We start from the raw sequence: 27,483 nt of genomic DNA, 5'->3' as shown, positions 1-27,483 counted from the left end.
ATTCGGATGGCCAAGGCCACCTCCAAACAATGATCCTTTTTTTAAAAGAAAGAATAAAAAAATTATATAGTTTTGTTTTTTTGCATTTTTTATTTGAGGTGATTTCCGTCCTTTTATGTCTAAAAAAGGCAAATTCCGTATGACTTAACAGTCATGAGTCTTGACTGACGGAAGGGGTTTTTTTACTAAGAAATAATAGTTTTAAGGCATTTGAGTGTAAATGAATGAGTGGCCGTTGAAGGGGGGAAAAAGGCAATGTGGGAACTTATGTCGTTTGTGGGAAACAGAATTGGCATTTTCCTGCCGTTTTGCCTCGTTACAAAAAAAAAAAAAAAAAAAAAAAAAAAAAAAAAAAATTACATAAAATGGCCGTAAATCATGTAGATTCGTAGAATATAACAAAATGGAATATTGTCTAAATGACTTTGGTTATTACCATGCTGCCACGACATGTTACTCTCCTTCAGCGGTGTTAGATATGATTTAAAGGCCAAGGTCTACAGAGACATGAAGCCAAATCCAACCTGTTTTGCCTGAACCATATACCTGTTGCTTTGACAAATATCACACATGCAAGGAGAGAGAAGGCAGTGAAGACAATTATCACGGCTAAGATATTTTTCAAACTAGACGAAAATGATAATATGTACATACGAAAGTTATCTGGGGGCAATTATTTACACAACCTGAACAAGTTCCTTTTTGTAAAGATTATTTCATATTAGATTGAGAGTTAGTTTAAAGTCAAGTCCAAGCCTCCTAGTTCTTATTGGACTCGTTTAGATCAAACAAGTCCAATAACAACTTCAAGGCTTGGAGTCTACTCTCACTAATTTTCAATCTAATCTTGATTATATTCTTCACAAAACGGGATCCCCACAAACATGCACGATGTACAAGAAACAAGGAAACACATGGAATACATTAGCATCACAAAACATATCTTCCAGCTTATGCAGTGCTTTCACTCACTCATCTGCCTTTTCCTATGACTTTCGTGATCCTGTCAGCCTGAGAAGTGCTTCTGCTGTAATCTTTCACCAATCAAATCCAGAGAAAAACCAAAGATACCCCAAAATCCCATCAGTGTCTCATCCAAACGACCATGGAAAAATGCCAATCTCCTCTAGCCAATCAATTTATGAGATCTCTGCGTCCATACAGAAAGAAGAAGAAGAAAAAGAAGTGAAACGCAGTGACCAAGTGAGTTTTGGTTACTCAAGGCAGCACAATGCACATATTCAAAAGTAAGATGTCTAACAACTCTGCAAAGAAACGAGCTGACTAGCTGTCTCTCCAGGTAACAAATTTCACGGGTTTGAAAAACAAGAAGAGAAAATTACCTATTGATTTGCTCACCAAACCATGTCTTGGATCGTACATGGCAGTCAATGTATGTACACCAAAGAGAAAGCTGATGAATTTGAGGTTATCACACCATATCAACCAGAGCTTGTAGGCGAGGCCTTGATCTTATGATTGTCTCATCACTGTGCTTGATCCATTCTGAGAGTCTCCAAGGCTTTTGCCACTTCCATTTGAACTGTAGTAGCCACTGATGATGACTTCTCTTCCACCTCCAGAGTTTCCCAGCTTGTCCCACAGCTGCTAGTTTCTTCATTGACAATTGTCCTATAGGTACCATCTACAGCCACAAACATCTCTACTAAATCAAAGAGGAGGTTGAGCACCCAAAAAGCAGTATGGGATGGGGGAATTACCTTTCGCATCTGGTCTAGATATGTGGCCGACTGCCTAACTGATCCATTAACAATTCCAGGTGAAAACTTCAGTTGCTTTGGTGCTGGAAGCGACATTGGAGACAAGGGACCAGTCATATCATCCGCAAAGTGTTTTAACGAAGTGCGTGAATTGCCCTGTTGATTCCATTAAGAAGCGTCAAAACAACCACCAAAACTGAAACAGTCAGTAGAGTGACAATATTTGATTGGAGAGTAAATTTTTACACGTCTTAAGAATCTGGTCTACATTATTCAGCCCAGTTCATGATTTTTACATATGGACAAAAGAGCATGAGGTACTAGAAGATTATATTTTAGTAAATTGGCCACTGTCAAAATTACTCATACCATCTACCAATTTTGTAGGTTTGCATTAATGTCAGTTACAAAGTTGGGTTTCCAAATTTATTGTGCAATCTTAGAATTAGAACAATTAGATTATACATTATAATACAGGCTAAGCAGATAATCACCGAAGCTGATGAAGCTAAACCAATTGCAGGAGTTTGTTCCCACACTTTTTGCTCCTTTATGAGTTCTTTTTGCTGTGCTTCACTTTGTTGTAGCAAAGATACAAGCTCCTTCAGTTGCTCTTTCATTTCCTTAATCTCCACGTTCTTTTCCCACAACTGGCACCTGTTGATTCATAAGTGCTATGATTAACATTACAAACATGAAATCACTTGCACCAGCAAAAGATAATATCTCATTCTTTGAACTAATTAATTATGTCATTCCAATTTTCACTTTATTTCCTTGGATGTGCATATATATGAATGCACCACAATCGCATAACATCATGTGGCGGGAGGAAAACTTTATATTGAGTCATAAAGAAACATCTCTTATTATTTTCTCCACTACCAGAGAATGGAAGAGATAAGTTGAAAGGAGATACAAACTTTAAAAATGCATAACCCAAAAAATATATTAAAGTCATTCCCATCAATGTAAAACACAATCAGCGTTCTTTTCCTGTTTTTTGTGCGGCATGTTTGCATACATCATCTAGGAAACATGGCAAAACCTATTACCACGAATTGGCACAAGCAGGAATGGACTTGTTGGTCATTTAAAATTTCATTATCGGATTTTGGTAGAGTTTAGCCAATTAGCACTGATATGCTTTGGAAAGTATCAAAATGTGTTTTATGCTGACTTCAATTTTTCAGATATAAAGGCCAAAATACTATAAGCTCTTTGCCAGGTTGTATAAGCACCTTGCTTCTGCAGCAGCATTAAACATGTACTGAAGCAAGTTCTTAGCATCTCCCATTGAGCGTAAGTGGTTCCAACGTCCACGACCAATTGAGGCACGCTCCCTTTCTTCTGCCTCTGAAAGCTGTGAAGCCATTGCCATGAGTGCATTTGAAGACATGCTCAGCATGTTCTCCAGAGAAGCTATCCTTCCCATTCTTGCATTTGGTGACATGGATAGCCTGATTGATTGGAAAACAAAGAATGTAAGAAATTAACTTCATTATGGCAACCAAAGATACTGGAACATACATACATAGTTACAACAATCATGGCAAGTGAGGGAAGAACCTTGAGAAGAAAATTTCATAGTTACATACCTGGAATATCCATTCTTCCCTCTAGGGGGACTCTGCCCATTAGAAGAAAATCGATCCACTTGTTTCATTACATCCAATTCTTCTGCCAGTGCAGCTTGTCTAAACAATAATTCTAATGAATAAGCTGATTGAATGCACTTGAGAAAGGTTGCAATACACAGCAAATGTAAAAGAAACAAAATGCTGAATACATACACTTGGCTTTGCTTTTCGTATTCAAAACGAACTTCATGCACATTCACCATGACTTCCAGCTCATGATCAAGCCACCTTTGCAAAGACTTTTCATTGCCCTAGAGATGCAATTCATATTAGAAAGAACCTCTAACCAAACCATGTTAGAATCAATTGAAACCAACCTTCAAACCCGCACATATCAAATGTATGTTTGATAATGGTATATCAAACACACACACACACATATTTATATATGACAATTGAAGAATTATTTCAAAACATGAATCGGGTTGTTATGACGTTGATCATAACTGGGTCTGCTAGGAGCCCAACCCAACCTCAAGAAGTCTATAAATGTGTTGCTCCGATTTGAATGGATGTTGCCATTTACAAATTTCACAATATGGTACAGGTCATTTACCTGACTAGTCAGTGTATGTCCATTGTATGTCACTGAAAGACACAAAAAAAGAAAAAAGAAAAAAAGATTAGGAAGTGAAAGTATATAATGACAGAATAATCCAAAGAAAAATATTTACCCGGGAGGTCACGTGCAGGAGGCTTACGGGCTTCCAGCAATTCTTTCAGCCTTCTGGTAGCCATAGTAGCCTCTTCTGTCTTTCTTTGAAGAACCTGGGGAAAAGATTACAAAGATTAGCCAGAGATTCTATAAATCCTAATGACCACATCACATGGATCAGCATGAGAAAGCCTTAAGTGTTATCCCACATACAAATTATATGCAAACTAGGAAGCTTAAATTGAGGGATCTTTGGTGAAAAGAATTATTAATCTGAGTCTGCCTACAGGATTTCTCTTTCAACATTCTCACAGCTGCCCCACTCTTCCACGACTGAACCTTCCAACCCTTCACTCACAAAAAAAAAAAAAAAAAAAAAAAACCTTCCAACCCCTCAAATTCATCTGTATGGCAGTGGTAAGTTCTGTAACATTTTTTAAAAACTTTTGTGCTCTATACTGTGCTTAAGTTAGTTTTGGCTTAAATTGCCTTCTTCTTGCTCTTCTTCCTTTTTTTTTTTTTTTTTTTTTTTTTTTTTTTTTTTCTGGATCTTCCTCTTTAAACAAAGTTCCAACTCCCAAATTTACAGCCCTAGTCCATCCAAAATTCTTGTACTATATTTTTATTATCTAATTAAGTATGGTTTTAGTTATATTCTCTTGACAGTATATTTATCTTCTTGAAGTCCACAAAGGGAGAAGGGGGTATAGTCGAGTAGTTCTTTTGTTACTGTTCTTTATCCAACTTTTGTTTTCACTCTAGACTAGAGTTATGCTGATATTTACCTAAATGTTCTCCAACAGTACCAAACATTGAGAGAGAGAGAGAGAGAGAGAGGATGTCAGCTCCAGAGTTAGGTTGCATTAAAGTATTCCAACAGCTTCACAAAATAGCTGGATATAAATTTTACCATTTTCTGGCGCTGATTCAGAGCTTCAAGTTTATGTCGTTCATATTCATTTCTCCTTCCCTCCTTCTTTAGCTGCTTAAGAGCAAAGTTTTAAAAACTACAGTAAATAACACAATTACACGAACAGAAGACACAGGATTCAATATCTCAAGCTTGACTTAAAGTAAATAACCATCATAAAAACCAGAATAAAAAATAAGGTAGTAAAAAGGGCATGACATCATGGTCCAAAATGTCAATTATGTGGCAAGGTTCAATCCATGAAAACGTCAAGAGAAGAAAAAAAAAAAAAGCATGAAGAGTTTGAAACAAATTCCAAGAAGCATAACACTCTGAAACATGAAAAAAGTTTGATAAGATGCACTTCACAACATAAAACCATAAGAAAGCATTAAGTGCTTTTGGCATTGCTACAAATTTTGATTGATTCAATATTATGATTTCTAATATCTGAAGATTTGGAAATATTAGCCTTTTTAGAAATATATTTAGATGAAGATACAGCAATCTAGGCAAGTTTCTGATTCAATTTGTTCCTTAAATTAAAACATTTAGGTTTATTTAAATGTACTGAAACATCTTTTGATTCTGTTTCAATTCTCTTGTTAAAATCCCCTGTTGATTCAAAAGAACATCTCTATGGTTTTTTCTTTTTCCCTCTTAGGTAAGCATATCTATAAGCATAACATCTCTGGACTGAAAGAACATTCTCGCATTCCACACCATATTCAATAAATATCTTTAATAAAGATGGGTTCAACTGAAAATCAAGCATTAGGTGTAAACAGAATGCACATGCAGCGCTTCACATTTCCGGTTTGTGACAAACTACATGGCAGTCAATGAAGCATGATATTTCCAAGACAGCAGTACCTGTGGACTTGAAATTAAGAAATTAACCCAATACAGTTTAATAGAAGGTAAAGCACCTGAAGTAATTCCTTCTCGCGAGAGGCCTTCCATTGTCGAAATTGTTCTGCAACTTGTTTTATTTTATGCTGCAACTGGACCTAGAACATTGAACAGAGAACAAACAGGATGGATCCAAAAATCATGAGATATTGTACAATTGGATGTGCGAATCTAAATTCGGTTAAGCACTAAAATAAGAACCAACCTTCTGTGTCTTGATATACTGTATTTCAGCTTGCAAGCGATTTGCTGCTTCATCACTTTTCTGTTTTTGCTTCAAAAGTTGGACCTGGCTTTCCTGTTTCTTCTTAAGATCTAAAATCTGAAGTTCATAATGGAAAGTTTACACATAAATCAAGAATTCTAGTTAATGAAAACAGGACAACACTTAGTTATACGAGTTTTAAATTAATTAATATTTTATGAAAACGGGATGATATTTTAACCTGTGCTTCAAGTGCTTTTAATTTCTTAGCGTCAATTTCTTGCATTTTCTGTGTGTGTCCATCAGAATTAGCAGCAAGAGTCTCAACTTCTGCCAATAAATGATCCCTTTCTTGCTGTATTTGTGAAATTGAAAATCAGCAGTTAAAGTCAAAGCATAGTAGACACCAATAATTCAAGAAGAATCTATTTGACCTGCACAATTTTTTTCTCTTCCTCGAGTTCCATGATTTTCTTCCCAAAGTGCTGCTTGAGTGCCTCAGTGTCAATTCCCCCAAGAAGTTTCATCTCAGACTGCACAAAAGCAAGCACATATTAAGGATTGATAAAGGTGTTTAAAAGTACTAATAAGCCACCAATTTGATGTTAATGCTTAGATCCTAGCATATGGTGTATTTGATTCATACATAAGTTGCATAGATGCCTAACATGGCCGCTAGAGTAAAATCTGCAAGGTGATAGAAAGGCCAACTTACTTCTGAAAAAAAGGTATAAGTGGCTATTTCAGATAAGGTAAAGGATTCATCCTTCACTAAAATTGCATTTCCAAGCCTAGTTTTGTCACTTGATAGCTTAATAAAAGGAGAATATAGCATTAAAAAGAGAGTGACTTCACAACATAGGGAACCTAAATATATGGTTGAGAATTATTTGAGTGGCCAAGAAGTTTTTCTCCTGCAGGTACTGTTGTCTTAATATAATAAGATTTTGGCTCCATATGACATTGGTTGAGGATTTCGTCTCTGTCATCACTTTGCTTTTTCAATACAAACAACTACAGTTGTTATAATAAAATTGTGCACATATTCCAACTTCATTAGCTCAAGGAACATAAATATAAATTATGTTGTTAGTATTCCTTATCAATCCTATAATCTATACATATGAATGCATAAAGAAAGGAAAATAATGAAACCTCTTTCTGCTCCAAACGTTTGTTCAACTCATTCAATGTTTTGTCCATAGTATCTTGTAGAAGTGCATGCTCCCACTCTTTATTTACAGCATCAAATTCCAGGGGATTTTCACCTGTAGAAATGAGAATAAAGCGCTAAACTTTGAAGAACTGGGTAAACAAACCAAAGCATGATTTATAATTCTTAGTTAGTTAGTTTTATCTTCTTTTTTTATCTTTTTTTTTTCTTTCTTTTTAAAAAAATGTTGGCAAATTCGGTGTCCTTCCTGAAAAATAAATGTTGAATTCTATATAGTTGATGAGACCACTGCCCAACCCCACCACAGTCAACCATTTATTGCCCCACATCCACCATGCACACACACACAACAACCAAAAAGAAAAGGTTGAGATTACATACATAACAGAGATTTTTTTTAACAAAATGACCACAATTAACTTTTTAATCCATTTTATATCCATTGGCGCAGTGCATTGAAGCATATTCAAGCCTGTAACCAACATCATTCTTCCAAAATGATTCAAACTATACAGCAAAATGAGGGAAATACCTGTTATGGTTTCACCCATCTCATGATAGGGACGCTAGTTAATTACTAATTAAATGGTCATCCAATGTATATCTAAGGGAACAATGCATTGAAGCTTATTCAAGCCTATAAGCAATCATTCTCATAAAATGGTTCAAACTATACAGCAAAATGAGTGGATCACCTGATTTGGCTTCAACTATCCGATAATCAGATGATTCCATGCCCGGACAGCTCCTCTTGAGTCCATCACTTTTTGTAAAAGAGATGTGGCCTTCCTGAAAAATAAAACACCAAGTAACATAAATATTAATGCAACACTTTTGCTCAAGTATGTTATTAGAGGAATAAAACAAATATAATACAGCCATGTTCTACTGATACTAAAAAAAATCACTGACATTCCGCTCCCATGCAACTGTGGAAAGGAAAATTTACCTTTATGAGAATAAGAAAAGCAAAGAAGAAGATAAAGAATTACAGTTTCTATTACATACTTCAGCATCTATTTCATCCTGCAATGTGACACCACATCTGCTGTGGTATTCATGAAGTTCTCGAGAAAGGTCCCCATTGGCAGCCTCAAGCCAAGCAATCCGATCCTTAAGAACCTATGAAACCAAAAAAAAAGAAAAAACATTTTGCCACCAAGCACATCCAATTTATCACCGCAGGCATATAATGCAGTAAATACTGTGATCAAACAACAGTTCTATTCTGTATAAAGCAAGTACCTGTACTTCATCTGATGGTGCTCCTCCCCCACGAGCACAGAGCTCTGCCTGTAAGTACTTCAGCTGCTGCCTCAATTTTTGCATCTCATTGGATATCAAATCTCTATTAACCTGTAGCAAGAAAAAAAAGTGGGGGGGGGGGGGGGGGTGTTTGTTTATACTTTGCAGGAACTTAAAAGCAGATAAAGTTTCCTTATCTACATCTAGCATAAAATCAGGGGATTAAGTACAAAATATGTCATAACAAAGTAATCTAACAAACTTACAACAGGCCTATTTTGAATATTGCGGGCACGATTTGCATACTTGAGAGTGTTAAGACTTTCCTCAGCATTGATATCAGCAGGACTGATGCAAGCTGGAACAAGGATCATAATTCCAATAGATTAAATAAGCATGACAAGATTTCCAATTTCAATTAATGGAGCAATCCAAATCAAAAGGTAGAAAATCAAACATCTTCCTATTACCTCACACATGATACAACTAGAAAAAACAGTAAAAACAATGAAGCGAATAACAAATTCTACAAAGAAAGAAGGAAAAAACAACAAAAAAAAGGGCAGCTCCCCCTTGTTTCTACATCTTATGTAAAGAAAGAGAACGTATCACGTTCGGGAAAAGGATGTTTCTAAGAAGCAGGAATTATCTGCCATAACAAAGGGTTGGAATTGAATACACCTTGTTCAAAAAAAGGAATTGACCAAAGAAAGTAATTCCTCTTTCTGTTAGGATATGACTGAAACAAATGAAAACTAAGGCGAACAAACTCAGTTCTATTTGATTGTTTAGCAAGGCAATTCATGAATATAGCTGTGTTTTTGTCTGTATATGTGACACTATCTCTAATATTGTAAGTGCCCCAGGACCAATCTCCTAGAAGTTACCTATCATGACAGTTTTACTGTTTCCACCAAGTGAATCCTGCCAAGATGCAAAAAAAACAACAATCAGAAAACTACCAGAGAAGAAGAAAAAGGATGGAAAGAAAGAAAAGAACAAGCAAAACTGAAAAGTCGGTCTTAATTACTCAATACTATTAAAATCCTGATGATAATAGCCAAATTATTCTTTGTTCTTTATTTGTAAGACCAACAAATATACTTAACCGTAATTTTGTAAATTAAGGTTAAAATGAATATATTTAAAATCACCATCAACTGAAGGCCTCAACAAGCTATCTCAATACTCAGCAAATCCCAGCCTTGATATTGTTTAAGGAAATTTAAGGTGACAAGACCCTTAACATCACAATATCAGGAAAGTATTTGTGAGTAATTTCTGAAAAAATGAATTCTAAGAATTTATCGAGCCCAATGGTCATCAAGAGCCATGAATCTGTCTCTACCTAATTCTAAAAAAGCTTAAGAGGTCACATCTAAATTATGCATACATTTGTCATATTCTCCTAAGTTGGAAAAACATATCTACAAGAAAGATGGAGGTTGATATAGACCACTAGGAATCTCGGATCATCACTTTTCCATGTCAACATCAGCACGTGGAATTTAGGAGTTAACTGTAGCTGTAAACAAACTCACATCTCACATATGACATATAGATTAACATAAAATTAATCCACCTGCAACAGTCGAGTTAGTTTACTGTCTCGGTAAGGTACATGCACACCCTCTTTCCGCTTTTTCTCATCCCCCAGTGCACTAATGACGTTACCAAGTGCAAGAAGCCCCTTATTGATGTGTATACCTATTCACAGAAACAAAACTGAGAAATTTCATTTTATTATGACAAAAAAGCTCAGTAGGAATGTATTAATAACCAGTTTACTTACCTTCTTTAAAACGAAGACCATCAGAACCTGTTCTTTTAGCTCGTTCAGATCCAGCAAGATCTACCAGATGGAGCTTTGCACAAAAATATTCTTCACCCATATCCTCATCTGAGGCGTCATTGCCAGGAAAAACTGAATGGAGTTTGTGCATCTGCTCTAATGTGATTGTGAAGATGGCATGTGACCGACTAATACAAACATGCAAGTGGAAAACACACGTCATTAGATTATGTAGATTCAATCATAAGTCATAACCATGAATAAGCCTCTACAAGCATTAAAATGCATCACTTGTATCTCAATTTTGTAAAACATAACTTCTGGAGAAAATCACAATTTAGCTACAATAATGTGATAAGCAAGATGTTCACACACATACGCAACAAATGAAAAATACCTAGCCTTGAGACCATTATATTATGTCTTTCATTTAATACTCATGCTATATCAAACAAGAATAGCACCTGAAAATTCTAAGCTAAATATACACAGAACGTGTAAACTATAATGTAAGCCAATGGCATCAATATCAATGATATCGAGAAGTTTAATTCATAACAATGTCACATCTTATACCACTATGATGAAATACCCTCAATCCAGCTCTTCAATGAGGCGATTGGTGGAAAACTGAACATTGCAGTGTTTGCTCATTACCTGGACTGGTTGTTCATATTTGTACTCCCAGTTGCCCTGCTTAAAGATCCTTGCTCCAGGCAAGCAGCCATTTCTTGTAATGTACTAACAGCAACTTCGGTTGATCCTGTTAGTGTTATAACTCCATTTGAAGTTTCACGAATTTGAATCGGCTGCCTCCCAGCAACAGAAACTTTTCCAGCATGTCCATTAGAAGTCTCCAATTTACTAATAGATACGGAATCGAGCAAGTCCCATACTTCTTCCTTGAGAATCTTCAAATTCAAACATTCGAATTAATTTCTTAGAAAGGAAAAAGGATAACCTAGCCATCATATCACACTTGCAAATTCATGCATTATTTCAAGGTGAACTCATCTTCAAGAGGACCCATGTAAATTGTCATGAGAATAATATTTCAGAACTACTGGAACCTATTATCCCATGGGTCAGATTTATAAGTCAAGAATGCTTAAGAACTTGTCCTGTTGTACTTTTTTTGGGCCATTGAATATATTTTAAAGTGGGAAATCAGTAGCTTCAGAAAGAAATAATGTAATATAAAACACATGACCAACAGCGCTAATGTATAAAAATGAACCATATAATGACTGTACCTCAATGAAAGAAACATGCAACTGGAATTCTGTTTGATGCTTCAATATTTCAATCTTGTTGAACAGTGCATTCATAACTTGAGGAATAAGTCCTGTGTGGCAACCATCCTTGAAGCTAGTCCCCATGGTATATGTTTTCCCAGATCCTGTCTGCAGCATAGATACGTGTCAATACCCAATAGAAAATAAGAAATAATGAGAGGTCTTGTTCTGCTTAAAGATTTTTTTTTTTTTTTTTTTTGGGCGTGGGGTAGACATTACCTGACCATAGGCCAGCACAGTTGCATTATATCCTTGGAACAAACCATCAACAAGTGGAGCAACACATTCTTCAAACATGGAAGATGAAGGAGATCCACTGCTTCCATAGACATGATCAAATGTAAAGGAATGAGTGCCAATTTGTGCCTGCTCCACAGTAAAAACTAAGATCACATTCTCAGCAACTTAGACAGTAAAGAAAATGTTGCAGGAAATATCATTATAAAATATTTCACATATTGCAAAAATAAATTGAAACATGTTCCTCTAAAAACATGAGGCATTAGCCACATAACATGGCTAAGTGCTTTACATTTTACAACCAACTCATTATATCAGCAAGTAGCATGTACAAATTTCACAAACTGAAATATAGTTTATGATATGAGGCATTTTGAAGATGCCCGATCTCCCAAGATGAAATATACTTAGATGGCATATAGCTGCATAGCATTACAAAATTAGCAATCGAAGGTGAAAGCTAGCTTAGATATTGTCGTACCAAAGACCCTAGGTGTCGTGCCAAAGACCCTAGGTGTCGTGCCAAAGACCTGGTGTAACACCCCAATCCCACATTGAGAAGATGAATAACCCACATATAGTGCGCAGATTATAAAGGCACTAATGAGTACTAGGTCCACACTGGTTCCTTATTAGGTGAGACTGGAATTTATAAGTGATTCTAGGTTATTCCAAATTGACTAGTTATTTTGAAATGATAGCGCAGATATGGCTAACGCTTTCCTTTGATCATTACAAATGATATCAATGTAACGTAGTAATATTATGTGGTACTAGAGCACTGTGTGCCGTGGCCCTAATGAAGACGTCAGAGATCTAAGGAGAGAAGATTGTGACACCTCAATGCCACATTAAGAAGATGAATAACCATATAAAGTGCGTAAATTATTAAGGCACTAATGGGTACTAAATCCCACATTGGTTCCTTATAAGGTAAAACTGGATTTTATAAGTGATTTTAGGAAGGTCCAAATTGACTAGTCCTTTTGGAATGATGTAGCAGATATAGCTAGTACTTTTTCTGGGTCGTTACACAACCATTGAGGAGTAGGGGGTCAACGGATGGGAGAAGGTTGCTTCTGTTATAAAGCCCATAGGCCCACTAACCCTCTCATGGACCAAAAAAAAAAAATCTAACTAGGAAATCCTTTAGCTGCAGTCGTTTTTACACATAATTTAAAGCAAAGCATATGTAATCTCTCCACATATATATTGTAAAGAAAGAAAAAAAAACTTCAAGACAGTATCTCAAATTTAACACACTGTACATCTTTTAAGCTTCAAACCCATAGCCTCTATTATCTAAACTTCCAGAAATCCAACTCAGTACAGAGATATTACAAGATCTATACCGCTTGTGTGCAGTTGCAAATATGCAAGAGCATTAAATGTTTCATTTTCAGTTAGCACAAGAAACACAAAGTCAACACATGTTAACCAAAAATAAACCTTGGATCAAGGTAGTGAGCAACAGCTCAATAACCTATGGTTTACCAAATGAAATTGCCTTATACAAAGCAGGATGATGATAAACAAAATCAATATTTATGCAGCAGACCTCAATTTCTCAAACTGTGGGTTTGTTTAGTTGAGCAGCAAGGACCGGATTCAGCACATGCCACTGACCCCAAAACAGGCACAGATACGTCAAAATGAGTATTTACAAATGGGCAGAAAGTGGCACAAAATAAGAGATTAGATGCCAAATATTTTAACTCATATCCTGTTACTACGTGCCCATTTAAGCAAATTAAGTTTTGTCAAAGAAACAAAGGTTCACATATAAAATGAAGGAACCAGGTTATACTTGTTCTTCAGCAATATTAGTAACAAAAGACAAAGTAGGATTCCTCAATGCTCCAAGCTCTCACCCAAAAACCAATAGAGGCAATACGTAATACAAGGAGAAACATCAAACTAAATAGAGATTACCAGACACCCTAATTAACGGAAAACTACAAGTTGAAAACACCTAGAATTCAACTGATTCTGCGGGAAACGACAGAAAAGCTGACACCTTTAAAAAAATCAGTATGCTAAAATGTAGAAACAGAGCAGCTCCAAGTTCATGAATCCCCAGTTCCTCGGAAAAGAATAACAAACCAACAAATTAAACCAAACAAAAATTACTGAACACCCTTAATTAACCGAAAAAACAAGTCGAAAACACCTAGAATGCAATAAATACTGCGCGAAATGACAGTAAAGGTGTCAGCTTTTAGCTTAAAGAAACAATCCCATATACTAAGATTGTAGAAACAGAGCATGCACCGAGTTCAATAACCCCCAGTTCCCTTCAAGAGTCGAAAAATGCAAAGTTACCTGAGGCTTCCCGGGTGTAACAGTAACACATTCTTTACACCCGTGAAGGCGTTCATCGGCGATAAGAGGGCGTATATGAACCGCAACCTTGACAGAACAATTCTCAGAAGCTTCCATATGTTGCACTTCCAACATGACCAGATTAAAGCAAAGGGAAAGAAATCCAGAAGCCAAAAAGATGGATGAACAGGTGGGTACGTATATTATGTAGCAAATGCTGATTCTGTTATGAATTTGATCTTCTTCTTGTTTGATTAGTAGGTAAAGTTGTGGATTTCAACTCTAACAGAGAGAGAGATGACCCAACTGCAAGCACTATAACAAATTAACAACTACTACTCTGCTTTTTATTTCAATTTTTTCGCTTGCTCTACAATCTTCACCCTCTGGTTTCTCACTCACTCAAAGGGCACCTTCTCTCTCTCTCTTCCCTGTTTTTAGTATAACTAATTGTATTTGTTTTTTGTGGCAATTGTCAAGCTCCAGTTTTCCACATCCAACACCTGTTTCTTTTTCTGGAAAAATACGTGAAGCCGTTGTCCTACCAGTATCGTATCAACCATCACTTCTGATATTATTTTTGAGAGAAAAACGTCCACAGAATATCTACATAAGACGATATTAAAAAATCTATTTACATTATTAAGTTTAATAATAATAATAATAATGTTCTTAATCATTTATTATTATTACTATTAGTCAATTTAAGAATTCCATGATATGTGGATCTTCAATATAAGTTGACTCAATATTTTTTTGAAGTTACAAAACTTAGAGGAAAAAAAAAAAACTCAAGAGCAAGATATGAGAAAAAATCTTGAAACTTTAATCGATTGTAACTTACTAGAAAAGTTGGTCTTCATCAAGATGGTTTCCTTACTTTAATCTCAAACTAACAATAACAAATAATTTTATTTCAAACTTTAAAGAATGAGATTGGATGAGGGATGAGTCATTGATATATAGTATAAATAGGGACAATTTAAAAAAAAAATGGATTAGAGCAATTTTCTCTAATCCAGTCGATTAAACTGGCATGTGTTCAACATACACGTGATTAAAAATCATATGAGAGAAACACTTTTAGAATATTAATTAAACTATAAAATCAATTATTTCATATTAGCTTAAGTTTTTAAAATAAATAGCAATCGATCTAACATGGTATCAAAACAAAAATTATGAATTTGAATCTTCGCACCATCATTCACATTTTATTTTCATTGGGAAGCATTAGAATATTTTGACATGTCCACACAAGGGAAAGGGGAGAGTGATTCAAACTAGTGACCTCCACTTCATGAGGCGTAATCCACTACCGATTGATCTACCCCTTGGAGACGGGAAACATTAAAATATTAATTAAAGTATTAAATCAATGAAGGCTTTATTTTTCTTTAATTTAAAGTTGTTCTAAGAATGTGTATAATATGTGCCATAATTCTTTGAATTCTACCCATTTATAATATATTTAATTTGTAAATCTTTCATAATGATTCATATATTATTTAATTATTATTTCATCGTCTGTTGTTTGTGTATAATGATTCCTTCTTTAATCTTCTTAGACTTTTACTTTTGGGTGTTTTATATTTTGAATTATTTATTAATAATTTTATTTTTTTAAAAAAAAAAAAAATGTTCCCCCCAATCGCCAAGCTTTTTCCATTTTCAGAAGAAAAAAACAGGGAGAAAACGACGGCCAAGATGGCGATAATATAAAACCTCGATGGCAATTTGGACTAGTGTAATGAGTTTAAAAGCAATGGTTCGGACCGAAAGCGACGGCCACGATAAACTTGTCAAAAGCATCAAGCAGTTTTCGGGCCCTCACTCACATGGCTCTTGGTCTACTTCTCATACTCTAATAAAGCAAGCATCCCAAAGGTCTCTGTTACACACATGACTGATGACTCCATTTCTACAGGTAATTTTCCATTTTCTTTTACTTTTTTCAGATTTTATTTTATTTTTGCAATTATTTTATAATCTCTGTTAAGTCATACTTACCACAAAAAAGTCTCTGTTAATTCACGAGGCCATCCAATATTCTGAGATATGCATGACAACTTCATTATTATTATTATTTTATTCATTTCGATTGATTTAATTAATATAAAATAGTTTTGTTAGGAGGAGTAATTTATAATTATTGAAATGATTAAACAAAAAATTTGACTTGTTAATCTAATTAGTTAATGAATGTTTGGGCATTCCTAATATCTTATATAGTCTTAATCATTTTACTAATAAAAATTAATGAAAAATAGCAACTGTTTTCCCCGTTTATTTTGTGTATTGGGCCATTGGCGTAGCCATCAAAAAATTGCAGAAAACTATTTCTGTCTTTATATTATCACATTGCTTGAATTTGTTTACGGTAAAATCCAAGCGAAGCAAACGGTGTATAGCTTTCGATGTACCTAGCTAGCCCGGAAGAAATGGGGAAATTAGGAAAATTAGAGACAAAATAGAAAGATCAAACCTCAAGTTTCCTTGTCGTTTACCTAACTCCATCTCTATTGATTTCATTGGATTCTCCCCACTCCAACCATTAGCTTGTAATAAGCCCCCACTTGAATTATTTCAGCTACCCGAATTTGATTTGGATTGGGTTCGTTTTAAGAATTTGACGTTATCATAATCTTCTTGTTAATATGCTTTCGTAATGGCCTCTCTGCACCGACAAGTCACCAACTCTTTTATCCTATTGTTTGGGGCTCGGAGACATAAAAACTAATTCACTTATATAGAAAGGATTGCTTGTTGTAACATGATGGAGATTTAAGCTCAAGTCTTCTTTCTAAACAAAGAGTGCCTTCGACAGCAGGGCGAGCAAAACTCTAGTGCAAGACACATATTTGAAGTAGTGTTTGCGCCTATTGAGGAGGGTCTATTTGTATATGTGTTTGAGGGGCCTAAAAATACGTTCAACATTCAAAATATTTGTTTTGTGTTTTTTTTTTTTTTAAAGTACTTGTTGGATAAAAAAAAAAAATTGAAGCGCTTTTAAGAATATATTTGGAATTGCGTTTGAGAAATAGAGTTTTTATGTCAAAAAGTATTTTTTTTCTTCAAACGGGCTTTTTGAATATTAAAAGCACTTTTATGCCTCTCAAACGCAATCTCAAACATGCCATAAGGGTCAAAATTAAAAGCAAAAAAAAAAAAAAAAAAAGGCCAAAACACACTTTTGGCAAAAGTTAAAAAATGAAGCTTTTACCAAAAAAAACTTTTTTTTTTTTCACTTAAAAACTATATTTTTCAAACATAAATCCAAACATGCTTTTTGAGCATTTTAGAGGCCATATTTGTAGGTAGGTTGGCCATAACTTCACTCTCTAGGGCTACTCCAATGTCTGAGCTCTCGTAGTTGTGGTGAATGCATGGCATTACGTACGTACATGTTAATTACTGACATCGGTGTTATATTAGATAGTTTCACCACTGGACTGCCCTTTCAAACCGTCATCTAAAAACCCAATGGTCGAGTCAAACTTTTGGCCTATTTTCAATAGTTGTTAGGATTATTCAACACGGTTTGATTGTATTGATATGTTTGTCGGGTTGCCCCACTCATATTTTGTGTGTGTGTGTGTTTTTTTTAAAATGTAAATTTGCCCTTCCCCTTTTCCTTTAATTGCTCGAAGAAGAAGAAAAATCAAAGGAGAAGAGATAATGAAGTCAAGACAAAGCCCCAGAAAAAAGCATGATCCAGGTAAAGTGACCTTTTGGCGGGCTTCAAATGCCCTGTACTGATTTTCTTAACGTGGGAAGATCCTCAAACATCGTTAAAACCATAAAGTTTACCCAAAATCAGGGCTGACAGTTTTCACTCCCAAGTCTTTTTTGAGCTCCTCTCTCTCTCTCTGTTCCATTCAATGCATTGTAAGAGTGGTGGTGAATGATAATCCACCTTTCTTTTTTTCACTGTGCTTTCTTCTGCTTATGTGGGCCTTCTCATTACATGCTCTCCCCTTTTGATTCGATCACCCATTTTCGCTTCCTTTTCAACTTGATTGTTGCCCACAAACTATTGGGATATGAGTGGTAAACTATTGGGATATGCAGATCCAGAGAAAAATATGGCTTTTATGGTACAATTATATAGCTGTGATCCTTTCATCGTCCCAAACCAGAGTCAATTGGAATGGTAATGTATTTTGGCTTTGGCCATATAATGTGTGAGACAAGCTTTTTATTTATTTCATGCATAGAGATGATGATGATTGGCCAATACAGAGTAAGCTACCAGTGGGCCACGACTGCTTAATTCCCGGCCATATAGACAATGAAGTCTCATCAGGGTGAAAGCAGCTCTGATTCTTAATTTGAACTTAAGATAATTAGAGATAATCAGTTTAATAACTTAACTTTGAAAGAGAGCGACTACAGTTGACAATAATAATATTGGTCAAAAAAGCAAGCGCCTAACCATGCATGTTAATTGTACTTGGCCATTGCAGCACTGGTTAATCTTAGAAGCTAGCTAGCTAGCATAATTATTTTGTTTCTTGATTGCGATATTACTAGTCTAGAATTCATTAATGGAAATGATTTGGAAACATAGGAGCTCCTTTCACAACCTACTTTTGAAAAAATAAAAATATATTTAATAGATATTCATGAAGAAATAACTTAGATAAATGCAAAGAGAATGTATATTTCACCTGATAACGATCGATTTAAATTAAGATTTTTAGATGGATGAAGTATGGTAATGCTATGGAATAACATTAAAAAAGAATAGATCGATTGACTTGTTCTAATTCCTTGATTTAATATGGTATAAAATTGATTTAATTTGTTATAAATATTGTAAGCAACATATACACCATTCAATTTAATTTTACTCCTTGTCTGCAAGCAACACAGTCGAGCTAAGCACAGAGATAGATTCACTAAGGCCAGTTAAAAGGCTTTATACGGAATGGGCTAAAACATGGTTCAGTCATTGGGCCAATTAAATTGTGCTCATTGGATGGGCATGTTTTCGGCAAAGATAAACGAACCCACAACAAAGTCGCTAGTGGGCCTCATAGCCTATACCACTCCTAAGTCCAAATACGAGAACAAATATTTATTCGGCTTTAACTTCCTTTCTATTTTCTAAGATAATATAAATTAAAAATACTTTATATGGATAAATATATTAAGATGATTAAATTATTTGAAAACTTTGTAATATGCCTTAATCTAAAAGTTATTCCTATGTATTTCTTGTGTTCTTTGCATCCACGGACAGAACCATGAAATTTTATGGGAGGGGGCCAACCATTTTTTTTTTTTTTTATTCTTTAGAATTTTTTTATTAAAAAAAATATTTTAGTAGTTTTTTATGAACTAAAGACTACCCATAAAGGCCGAAAAAGTGAGCATTTGAAAGTAAGGGTAAAAATAAAAAAAAAAACTTAATAAGTATGGCCCAAAAAAAATGTTTAGGACTAAAATTAAAACTTTACATTTTTTTTTTGTTAACCTATAAATTTTATTTGGGGGGGAGGGGGGGCATGGCCTACTCCGGTCCCCTCCCTCTGTCAAAACAAGGACAAAAAATAAAAAATAAAAAATAAAAAGCATAAGAAAAATTTATAACATTACTCTTAACTCAAAAAAAAAAAAAAAAATCCTAATCCCATGCCTATTAATCCCAATGAAGAAGATCAAGTTATCAGAGAAATACCCAAGACACCAAATCTTTTACTAGTCAGGTATTCTAAATGTATATTATTTTATAAAAAAAATAATAATAAAAAAAATAATAAATTGACACTTATTTTTTTTTATTTAATTTGAAAAAAATAATATCCATAAGAACCAAAAAAATACCCTCAAAAATTAAATACCAATAAAAAATTACACGTCATTTTAACACGCACTTCTTAATAAAAAAAATTTATTAATTTACAACTCTTAACATTTTCCTTACAAAGCAGTATAAGGTCACGCGTGCGCATCAGTCAGTTTCTACAATTAAAGCGTGTGTCACGTGAAGGCACAGAGTGGCGTGATTCTCACGCGAGAATAGCCAAAAAAAACAAAAGGAAAAGAAATTCGAAATTGATTGACTTTTCGTGGGAAATATTTTACTAATCGAGGAACATAAAAGGACAAAGAAGCCAGCCTATTTGCTGCCCTGCACTAGCCTCGATGAAATCTGGGCCGTACATTCCTAGAAGCTCTGCAGAAAGGTCCTCACCATTCGGGGCAGAATCGGAACCGTAGAAGACGCAGCTACTTTGCTCTCCTTCTCTCTCTTTCCGCCCTCTTTAAATACTCCAAACGCGAGCGAGAGTCCGAGAGAGCGAAAGAGAAATTCCACACAGCGAGCAAGAGAGAGAGAGAGCCATGTCTGGAGGTATTGCTCGCGGTCGCCTTGCTGAGGAGCGAAAGGCTTGGCGTAAAAACCATCCGCATGTCTGTACAACTCTTTTTTTTTTCCTTTTCTATCTCTCTCTCTCTCTCAATCCGATCGTTTCATTTTGTAATTTTGCGTTTCTAATTTTTTTTTTTTTTTTGTGCAATCTAGGGTTTTGTCGCGAAGCCAGAGACTCTGCCAGATGGTACGGTCAATTTGATGGTGTGGCATTGCACTATCCCTGGAAAGCCTGGTGTAAGCTTCTCGTCGTCTTCTTCTTCTTCAGCTTCTGTTTCAGAACCCTAATTTTTCTTTTTTCTTTTTTATTTACTATTATTCTTTGGTGTTCTTAGCGTGTACTGATTATATTTTGTGAAATTACTATGTTTCTTTCGTTTTTGGATTATGTAATTCGATATAATGTGGTATGGTAGTGCCTATGTTTTTGGGAATATGCGGTCCGTTAGTAGGGTGCAAAGCAATAAGTATGTCGAATTCAATGTCTCAAATCGAGTGTCCATTTTCAAAAAGTGAAATTTTGTTCATCATCCTATAAATACCCATTCAGTTTGAAATTTGAGTTCAAAATATTTGAAGCTCACTGTTGAATTTTATGTGATGTAATATAGTAGTTCTTATATTCTTTCAGGAACATGTTGTCTGCTAGTAGGGTGCATGTGCTTCTTGCACTGTATGAAGCAATAAGTGTGTCGAATTCATTGCTCTAGTTTGAGTGTTTATTTTCAATAAGTAAAAACATTGATTCATCTTCCTATAATTACTCCTTCACCAGTTAAAAAGTCAATACATTGGTAACGGCCCTTTCGTCTTTAGGCATTTCGGTAAGTACATAAATTTCCTTCAAATTGGCTTCAACCCAGTCTATAAACTCTTTTAATAGTTATATTAAAAAAACTATGGGCATGTTTGCTAATGCTTTTTAGGACTGCTTTTTGTGTTTTAGCAAAAAATTAAAAGCATTAACAAACAACTCAACATATAAAACACTCAAAACTACTATCACCATTATATCACATCACAACAAAAAAGCAAAAAGCACCTTCAAAAAAGCATTAGCGAAACGAGACCTATGTGCTTCTCACATGTTAATTTAAAAGGCATGTGTTTCTCATATGTTAGAGGACATGTGGCAAATTTATAGACTCTATTGGAGGAAATTTTTGTCCTTTCGGTAAAATAAGGTGCACTTTTTCTTCTTCAGTAAACTCGTGCTATTTCAAACCAAGACACTCAATTGGAGACGGAGCGAGTAAAATGTTATTGTTTTCATGGACTTACTACTTGGATGTTTGGTAATTTAGAATTGTGCTCAATATATTTACTTGGTAGTTGGAATAACAGATGAGATCTGTGGGAACTGCAATAGTGTACGTAGCAATTTGGTCCTATCTTAAAAAATGAGCTCATTGAAAGAGTTACACAATTGAAATGTAAATTAATCGAAGCCTGTTCAAAATCAAAATGAAGATGTAAATATTTAAATTTCCAGTTAGTCTAGTTTGCCACCCTAGTTCAATGGGTAGCCTCAGCCTAGATAATGGTAGATAATGGAGTTGCTTGTTTTACTGTAGGTGCTCAAATATGAGTTTCTCTTGAGTTTAATGGATATGATTATTTTGAGATTACTTTCTATCTTTTGATGTGCATGGAGAGTGATTTATAAACTTTTAATAAAGTAGCAGGTCCTCTTTTTGTACTTCTATTGCAGTGTTGGTGTGTCTTATCCTGTTTTCATTTGAGGTCATTCGCATCTTCTTGTGTTTTCCATAAATCTGGATTTCATTCTTTGATAAATATGTCAGCCTTGATTTGCAGAATACTTATGTGCATCTCTGTGATAGGTAAATCCCTATGAAGCAGGGGCAACTATCGTATTAAGATTTTCTCTTGGATAAATTTTTTGGTAAATATGCCAGCTTTTCTCTGCATAATAATTATTGGTGCTATATTATCTGAGAACTGATGGACGTCTGGAATCAAATGTTTATTTTTGAAATATAAGGTTGGAGGTTTTTTATTGGAACACTGGATTCCAGCATGACAAAATGAATTTATAGCTTTTTCACCAATATATTAGATTCTGTAAGCCCCTAAATTGTCTACCATAAAGCATGTTGCTTAGCAGCTGTATGATGATTTTTTTACGTCCATGGGTTTTTAGTCACCTTTTGTGTGTCTGTAATACTTGTTCTTTGGTCATCAATTTTCATTTCAAAAGTTCACTGCAGCATGTCATTGTCCAATCAGCATAGTTTGTATGGTTAATGTCGTACGATAGATTTGGAAAGTTGCTGATGCACTCTTATTTTGGTGGAATAGTTTGAGAAAAATCAAGTTTTTAGGGTTTGCATTGGTGGAATATAGGGTTTAGGGCTTATGGAATCCTTGTGGGTTAAAATAGAGGTTAATGCTTGATCAAGGAAAGTGGAGATTGGCTACCAGAAATTTGGGACTGCTGATAGTGTAGGGACTTTGGGCTTGGTTGAGAGATGGATTAGTATAGAGCAGAGTTAAGGTTGTAATACTAGGGTTTTGTAATGGAAAGGTGGAGAAGTCTGGGGCGAGTAGTATAGTTGAGATAATATGGTGTTTTATCGAAAATAGGAAGAAGATGATGATGACGACAAAATATACCCTAGGCTACAACTCCGTTACATTCAAAAAACTTGTAACTCCATTAGTTAAAATTTGATTTCCTTCGAGTACAATCAAGCATATAAGTAGACTGCTGGAATCCTAATTTTTTCACTGCAAAATAAACAGGCAAATGAGTAACTTATAATTGAAGAAAACACTTCAATGGCTTTTAAATATTACGAGAAAACTCTAGTTCCATCTATATTTCAAAAATATCACTAAAATTGCTTAATTATTTTGTGCAGGATTCAGATACCTTACTCCTGCGAGTGAATAATATACTAATGACTCTTAAACAATAGTCTCAGTTATTTAAATATCCCTAGACTACTTGTAACTTGATTTTCATAGTTTAGTGAGATTACTTCATAGAAGATGCCATGTGGGCCAGACACAATAAAAAATTGCCAAATTTCAAAAAATCACACTTGACAACAGCCAAATCCCTTTACAATGGCTGCGTCAGTTAATGTATAGTGTGTCTGGTTAAAAGGGGATGTCTAAATCAATATTGTGCTGTGGGCTTGTTGGTGAATTCTTACTTTCACTTGCTACATTTTCTTGTGTTTGGATGTCTTTGAATTTTAAAAGTAAGCCTAAACGACTAGTAAAATTCTTGTAATGGAAATGTGAATGAAAAGTCAACTTCTTTTCAGTTATAACAACATTTCTTTTCTATTTTGAATGGCATGACCTTTTTTTCCGCCCATGTAATGCTGCAGACTGATTGGGAGGGTGGTTACTTCCCACTAACGCTCCACTTCAGTGAAGACTACCCTAGCAAGCCCCCTAAATGTAAATTCCCGCAAGGTTTCTTCCACCCTAATGTCTACCCGTCTGGAACTGTCTGTCTTTCTATTCTTAATGAGGATAGTGTAAGTACCGTCTGCTGCTCTTAGCAATTTGAAGCTAGTGTTATACATTGGGTTAAAGCCCAGCCATATTGGTGAAGCTCTTGGATAACATGGAAAACATTGTGGTATATGTAGGGGTGGAGACCAGCCATAACAGTGAAACAAATTCTTGTGGGCATTCAGGATTTGCTTGACCAGCCAAATCCTGCTGATCCTGCGCAGACAGAAGGGTATCACCTCTTCATCCAGGTATATATTGCCACAACAACTTTCTGAATTTCTTCTTCGAGAATCCCATTATGTTTTCATTGAGCCTCTGTGCTTCATCAGGTCCAGTCACATACTATCTCAACAGGGTAGAAAAGGGCTCATTCATTTCTTTCAATGAGGCAAAGCAGGTGTAGTAGTGACGTACATCTGTGTTGTCTAGATGCAAAGCCCTCCTTGCCTGATGAGATACAATATGACTGGGTGATATGGTAAACTAGGAAACAGTTCTTTCTACAGATCATACACATTCTCATTATGTCTGTGGTGGCTGAATGTAGGACAGTAGGGTTTAAGTAACAGAATATTGAATCCATTATAGAATTAACACTGTATGCAGGTTGATCTTTTGTTTTGTTTTTGTTTTTGTTTTTTTCCCTTCTTGTGTTTATATTCTTTACTTAATAAAAAAAGTATATATTCTTACGTAAGAGAATGTAACTCTCAACAGGATGCTGTGGAGTATAAGAAAAGGGTCCGGCAGCAGGCCAGGCAATACCCGGCTATTGTGTAAGATTAGATCGCTATGGACATTTTCAGTGGCAATCACTTGTTTGATGCTTAAAATGCTCTTTTAAGAGATCGTCGGGATTTGGTAAATGTAAGTTGACATTATTATGTTTAGACTACATGTTGAGACGCTGCTTCTCTCTAGATTTGGATTAACTTCTGTTAATATATAACATTGTACCCGTCGACCAATGAACTCATTGGTCTTATATTAGTAAGAAACTTCCCCCTTCTAATGTTTTGGGAATCTTGCTGCGTTTGTAGACATTGCATTGTGTTATCAATGAGCTTGCCTTCTCTGTCTATCTGTCTCAGTGGTATTCTTATTTTGTATATTTAAAGACACAGCTATAGGTTTAGTTTTAGAGAAATGCTATATGTACTTGTAAGCACTTTTCACTGTGGCAGTAAAAATTACTATTAAATTTTGGACAGGTTAATCTATATATAAATATATTAAAGATGATTTATACTTCCACATTAAGGAGTTAGCTCATATAGCATTTATTTATTTCATTTTAAAAACATACAAGAATATGTGATTATGGATTTAATAATTAATGACATCTAGTTGATATGAAATTTGGAAATACAGAATGTGTAATCTAATGATTGAAGCGTCAAAATACTAAATTGAATCTGACCTTTTTTGCTTTCTTTGGTTGGATAACTAGAGTTTAACACAATGGGTTCACGCCCCCACTAATGTTATTTACCACTATGCTATTGCAGCATTGGCATGCTGAGGCACTGTTTCATCAACAGTTGCAAAAGCGGAGACCATTTCATGCGAGCCACATAGATGAAGTACAATTTACAGATAAATCTAAAACTGAGAAAGATGCCATCTTATTGGATAATTGAATAGAACTGTTTCATGGCAATTTTTCCCACTGATTTGTATTCTTGAATATACTCTTCTAAAGCCAAGCTCTTTTGCTGCGTAGTTCATCTTTTCAGCTTCTGCTCCACTTTCCAAAAAAAAAAAGTCCACTGCCTTATCAAATCTCCTCCTGCCCTCTACGCTCGTTTTCTCCATTCTTTTGCACGAACTGCCACTCCAATTCTTAATGCATCCGTCTCCAATTTTTCATGTGAGGTAGCCCTGCAAACAAGTAATCATTTGCAAGCCAGCATTGATGCCTTCAACTATCAAATTCCAGACGCAATGAGTCACCAGTCGATCAATAGCTGGGTGTTCCAAAATCGGTAGCTGTGGTGCTCAGTCCCGTATCATCAAACCGTTCTTTCTTTTATCTTCATCTCAAAACCCTGCGGCAACAATTCATCGTCAGCCTTGTCCTTCTACCGAACTACCATTATGAATTGCTGATTAAGAGTCAAGAAACTGAAATTAACTATATATGTATGTAGGATGGTAAAAGCTTTTCAAAAGGAAAACGAACAATCATAGACTGAAAAATAGCAATCGAAATGTTCAAGCAAAACAGTCTGGCTATCCAACGGTTAGAGAATACACTCAAGAAAACTCTTATTGTAAGACACTAACTATTTTACATTCAATGACAATATGAGAGTTGGTTGCACACTCTTTTATATATAGAAAAGTAAAAAGACAAAAGACAAATAAAAGAGATTCTCTATATTTTGTAGAAATAACTTATTGTACAAAATATTATTTTCAAAGAAGGCTTTTTTTTTAAAAAAAAAAAAAAAATTATTGAAGCAACCTCTCTTTTATTGATTGTCCTTTCTTACTTTACTTTTGGTTAAAGTAAAGTTTTATTTATTATTGATAGGCTTTTTACAAAGTGATTCACCAAGTTTTTCGCATGCTTTATTTCATCATTTTAACTGGTTGATAAGATTGTGATATTCTATGTTGTCTAGTAAAAGAGAAGAGATAATGCTATAACTATCATCAAAATGTCCGTTAATAAAGACAAATCGTATGGCAAGTCAAGATTTTTTTTAGCTACCATATTTTTAAGCAAATCTTCTAACTTTTTTGATAGATGGATACTAAACTGATATAGAACCTATTCATTTTTCATCCTTCATTACCCAAAAGTATTAAAATATGTTTCACCTACCATATTATAATATATTATTTTTGTTATTATTAATGATAATATATTATATAAATACAACTTTTAGTAATACAAATAGAATTAAGTCAATGCAACAAACATACTCTCGGACATTGTAAAATGTGGATATAGGTTTCTATAGTTGAGCCAACTTATATATTTGTGTCTTCTTTTTTTGCTTTTTGCATTTTTTTTTTCTATTTATTTTAGTTTATAATTTAAGGTTTATTATTTTATTATAGAAAATATAATTAGTAAGAATCGATTGAACTTCAAAAAAAAAAAAAAAAAAGATAAAAATTCTCAAAAAAAAAATACCTTTATAATTTTATTTTATTTTTTTAGAAAAAAAAAAAGAAAAAAAAAAGCCATGTGGGTGGGTCACGAGTTTTTTTTTCTTCTTACTTTTTGTTTCATTTTTGTATATTTTTTAATAATTATAGGATATTTTGCCATTTTTTATATTTTTTGAAAAAATATATTACAATTTTTGATAGTTTGAAGAGGACGTTACTAGATTGAAATTTTGAAAAAATATTATAAATTATCAAATAATTTGATGGAAATATGTGTAATTTTTCAAAAAAATAAAATAAACCAATAACCATTGAAGCTGATTATAGTAACTAACCCACCAATTGAAGGTTTTTTAGTGAAGGTGAAGAGGATCACCG

The 27,483-nt window shown here is 34.6% G+C and overlaps 2 protein-coding genes across 5 annotated transcripts; one reads left to right on the top strand and one right to left on the bottom strand.

Annotated features, from left to right (window-relative positions):
* Positions 1–591: 591 nt before the first annotated feature.
* On the bottom strand, positions 592–14,634 carry LOC132187670 (kinesin-like protein KIN-4A). Its single transcript, XM_059602062.2, has 26 exons — positions 14,112–14,634; positions 11,769–11,915; positions 11,508–11,657; positions 10,912–11,165; positions 10,255–10,442; positions 10,045–10,169; positions 9,350–9,386; positions 8,729–8,820; positions 8,463–8,573; positions 8,226–8,339; positions 7,913–8,006; positions 7,199–7,311; positions 6,478–6,576; positions 6,285–6,398; positions 6,044–6,160; positions 5,856–5,936; positions 4,927–4,998; positions 4,036–4,129; positions 3,918–3,949; positions 3,515–3,612; positions 3,320–3,418; positions 2,963–3,181; positions 2,216–2,378; positions 1,722–1,877; positions 1,344–1,645; positions 592–1,150 (listed from the first exon to the last, which is right to left on the bottom strand). Exons 1-25 carry the CDS (start codon positions 14,244–14,246, stop codon positions 1,433–1,435), a joined length of 3,117 nt encoding a protein of 1,038 aa, XP_059458045.2. The 5' UTR covers positions 14,247–14,634; the 3' UTR covers positions 592–1,150; positions 1,344–1,432.
* A 5,605-nt stretch (positions 14,635–20,239) lies between these two features.
* LOC132186148 (SUMO-conjugating enzyme SCE1) lies at positions 20,240–25,704 on the top strand. 4 transcript variants are annotated; one of them, XR_009440718.2, is made up of 6 exons: positions 20,243–20,528; positions 20,641–20,724; positions 23,850–24,002; positions 24,117–24,230; positions 24,700–24,849; positions 25,491–25,704. XR_009440718.2 is itself a non-coding variant. In XM_088517220.1 (5 exons), exons 1-5 carry the CDS (start codon positions 20,460–20,462, stop codon positions 24,383–24,385), a joined length of 492 nt encoding a protein of 163 aa, XP_088373346.1. In that variant the 5' UTR covers positions 20,240–20,459; the 3' UTR covers positions 24,386–24,592. The 4 variants fall into 4 exon arrangements, 3 of the variants coding, with proteins under 3 accessions (XP_088373346.1, XP_059455961.1, XP_059455960.1); XM_088517220.1 differs by lacking the exons at positions 24,700–24,849; positions 25,491–25,704 and adding an exon at positions 24,319–24,592 and having other exon boundaries at positions 20,240–20,528; positions 24,117–24,235; XM_059599978.2 differs by lacking the exons at positions 24,700–24,849; positions 25,491–25,704 and adding an exon at positions 24,312–24,591 and having other exon boundaries at positions 20,240–20,528.
* Positions 25,705–27,483: the final 1,779 nt, after the last annotated feature.

Source organism: Corylus avellana, chromosome 6 (assembly GCF_965113065.1).
Source record: "Corylus avellana chromosome 6, dhCorAvel1.hap1.2, whole genome shotgun sequence".
In the NCBI taxonomy this organism is placed as follows: domain Eukaryota; kingdom Viridiplantae; phylum Streptophyta; class Magnoliopsida; order Fagales; family Betulaceae; genus Corylus; species Corylus avellana.
The sequence above is the reverse complement of the archived record's forward strand: the minus strand, read 5'-3'. Positions and strand labels throughout refer to the sequence as shown.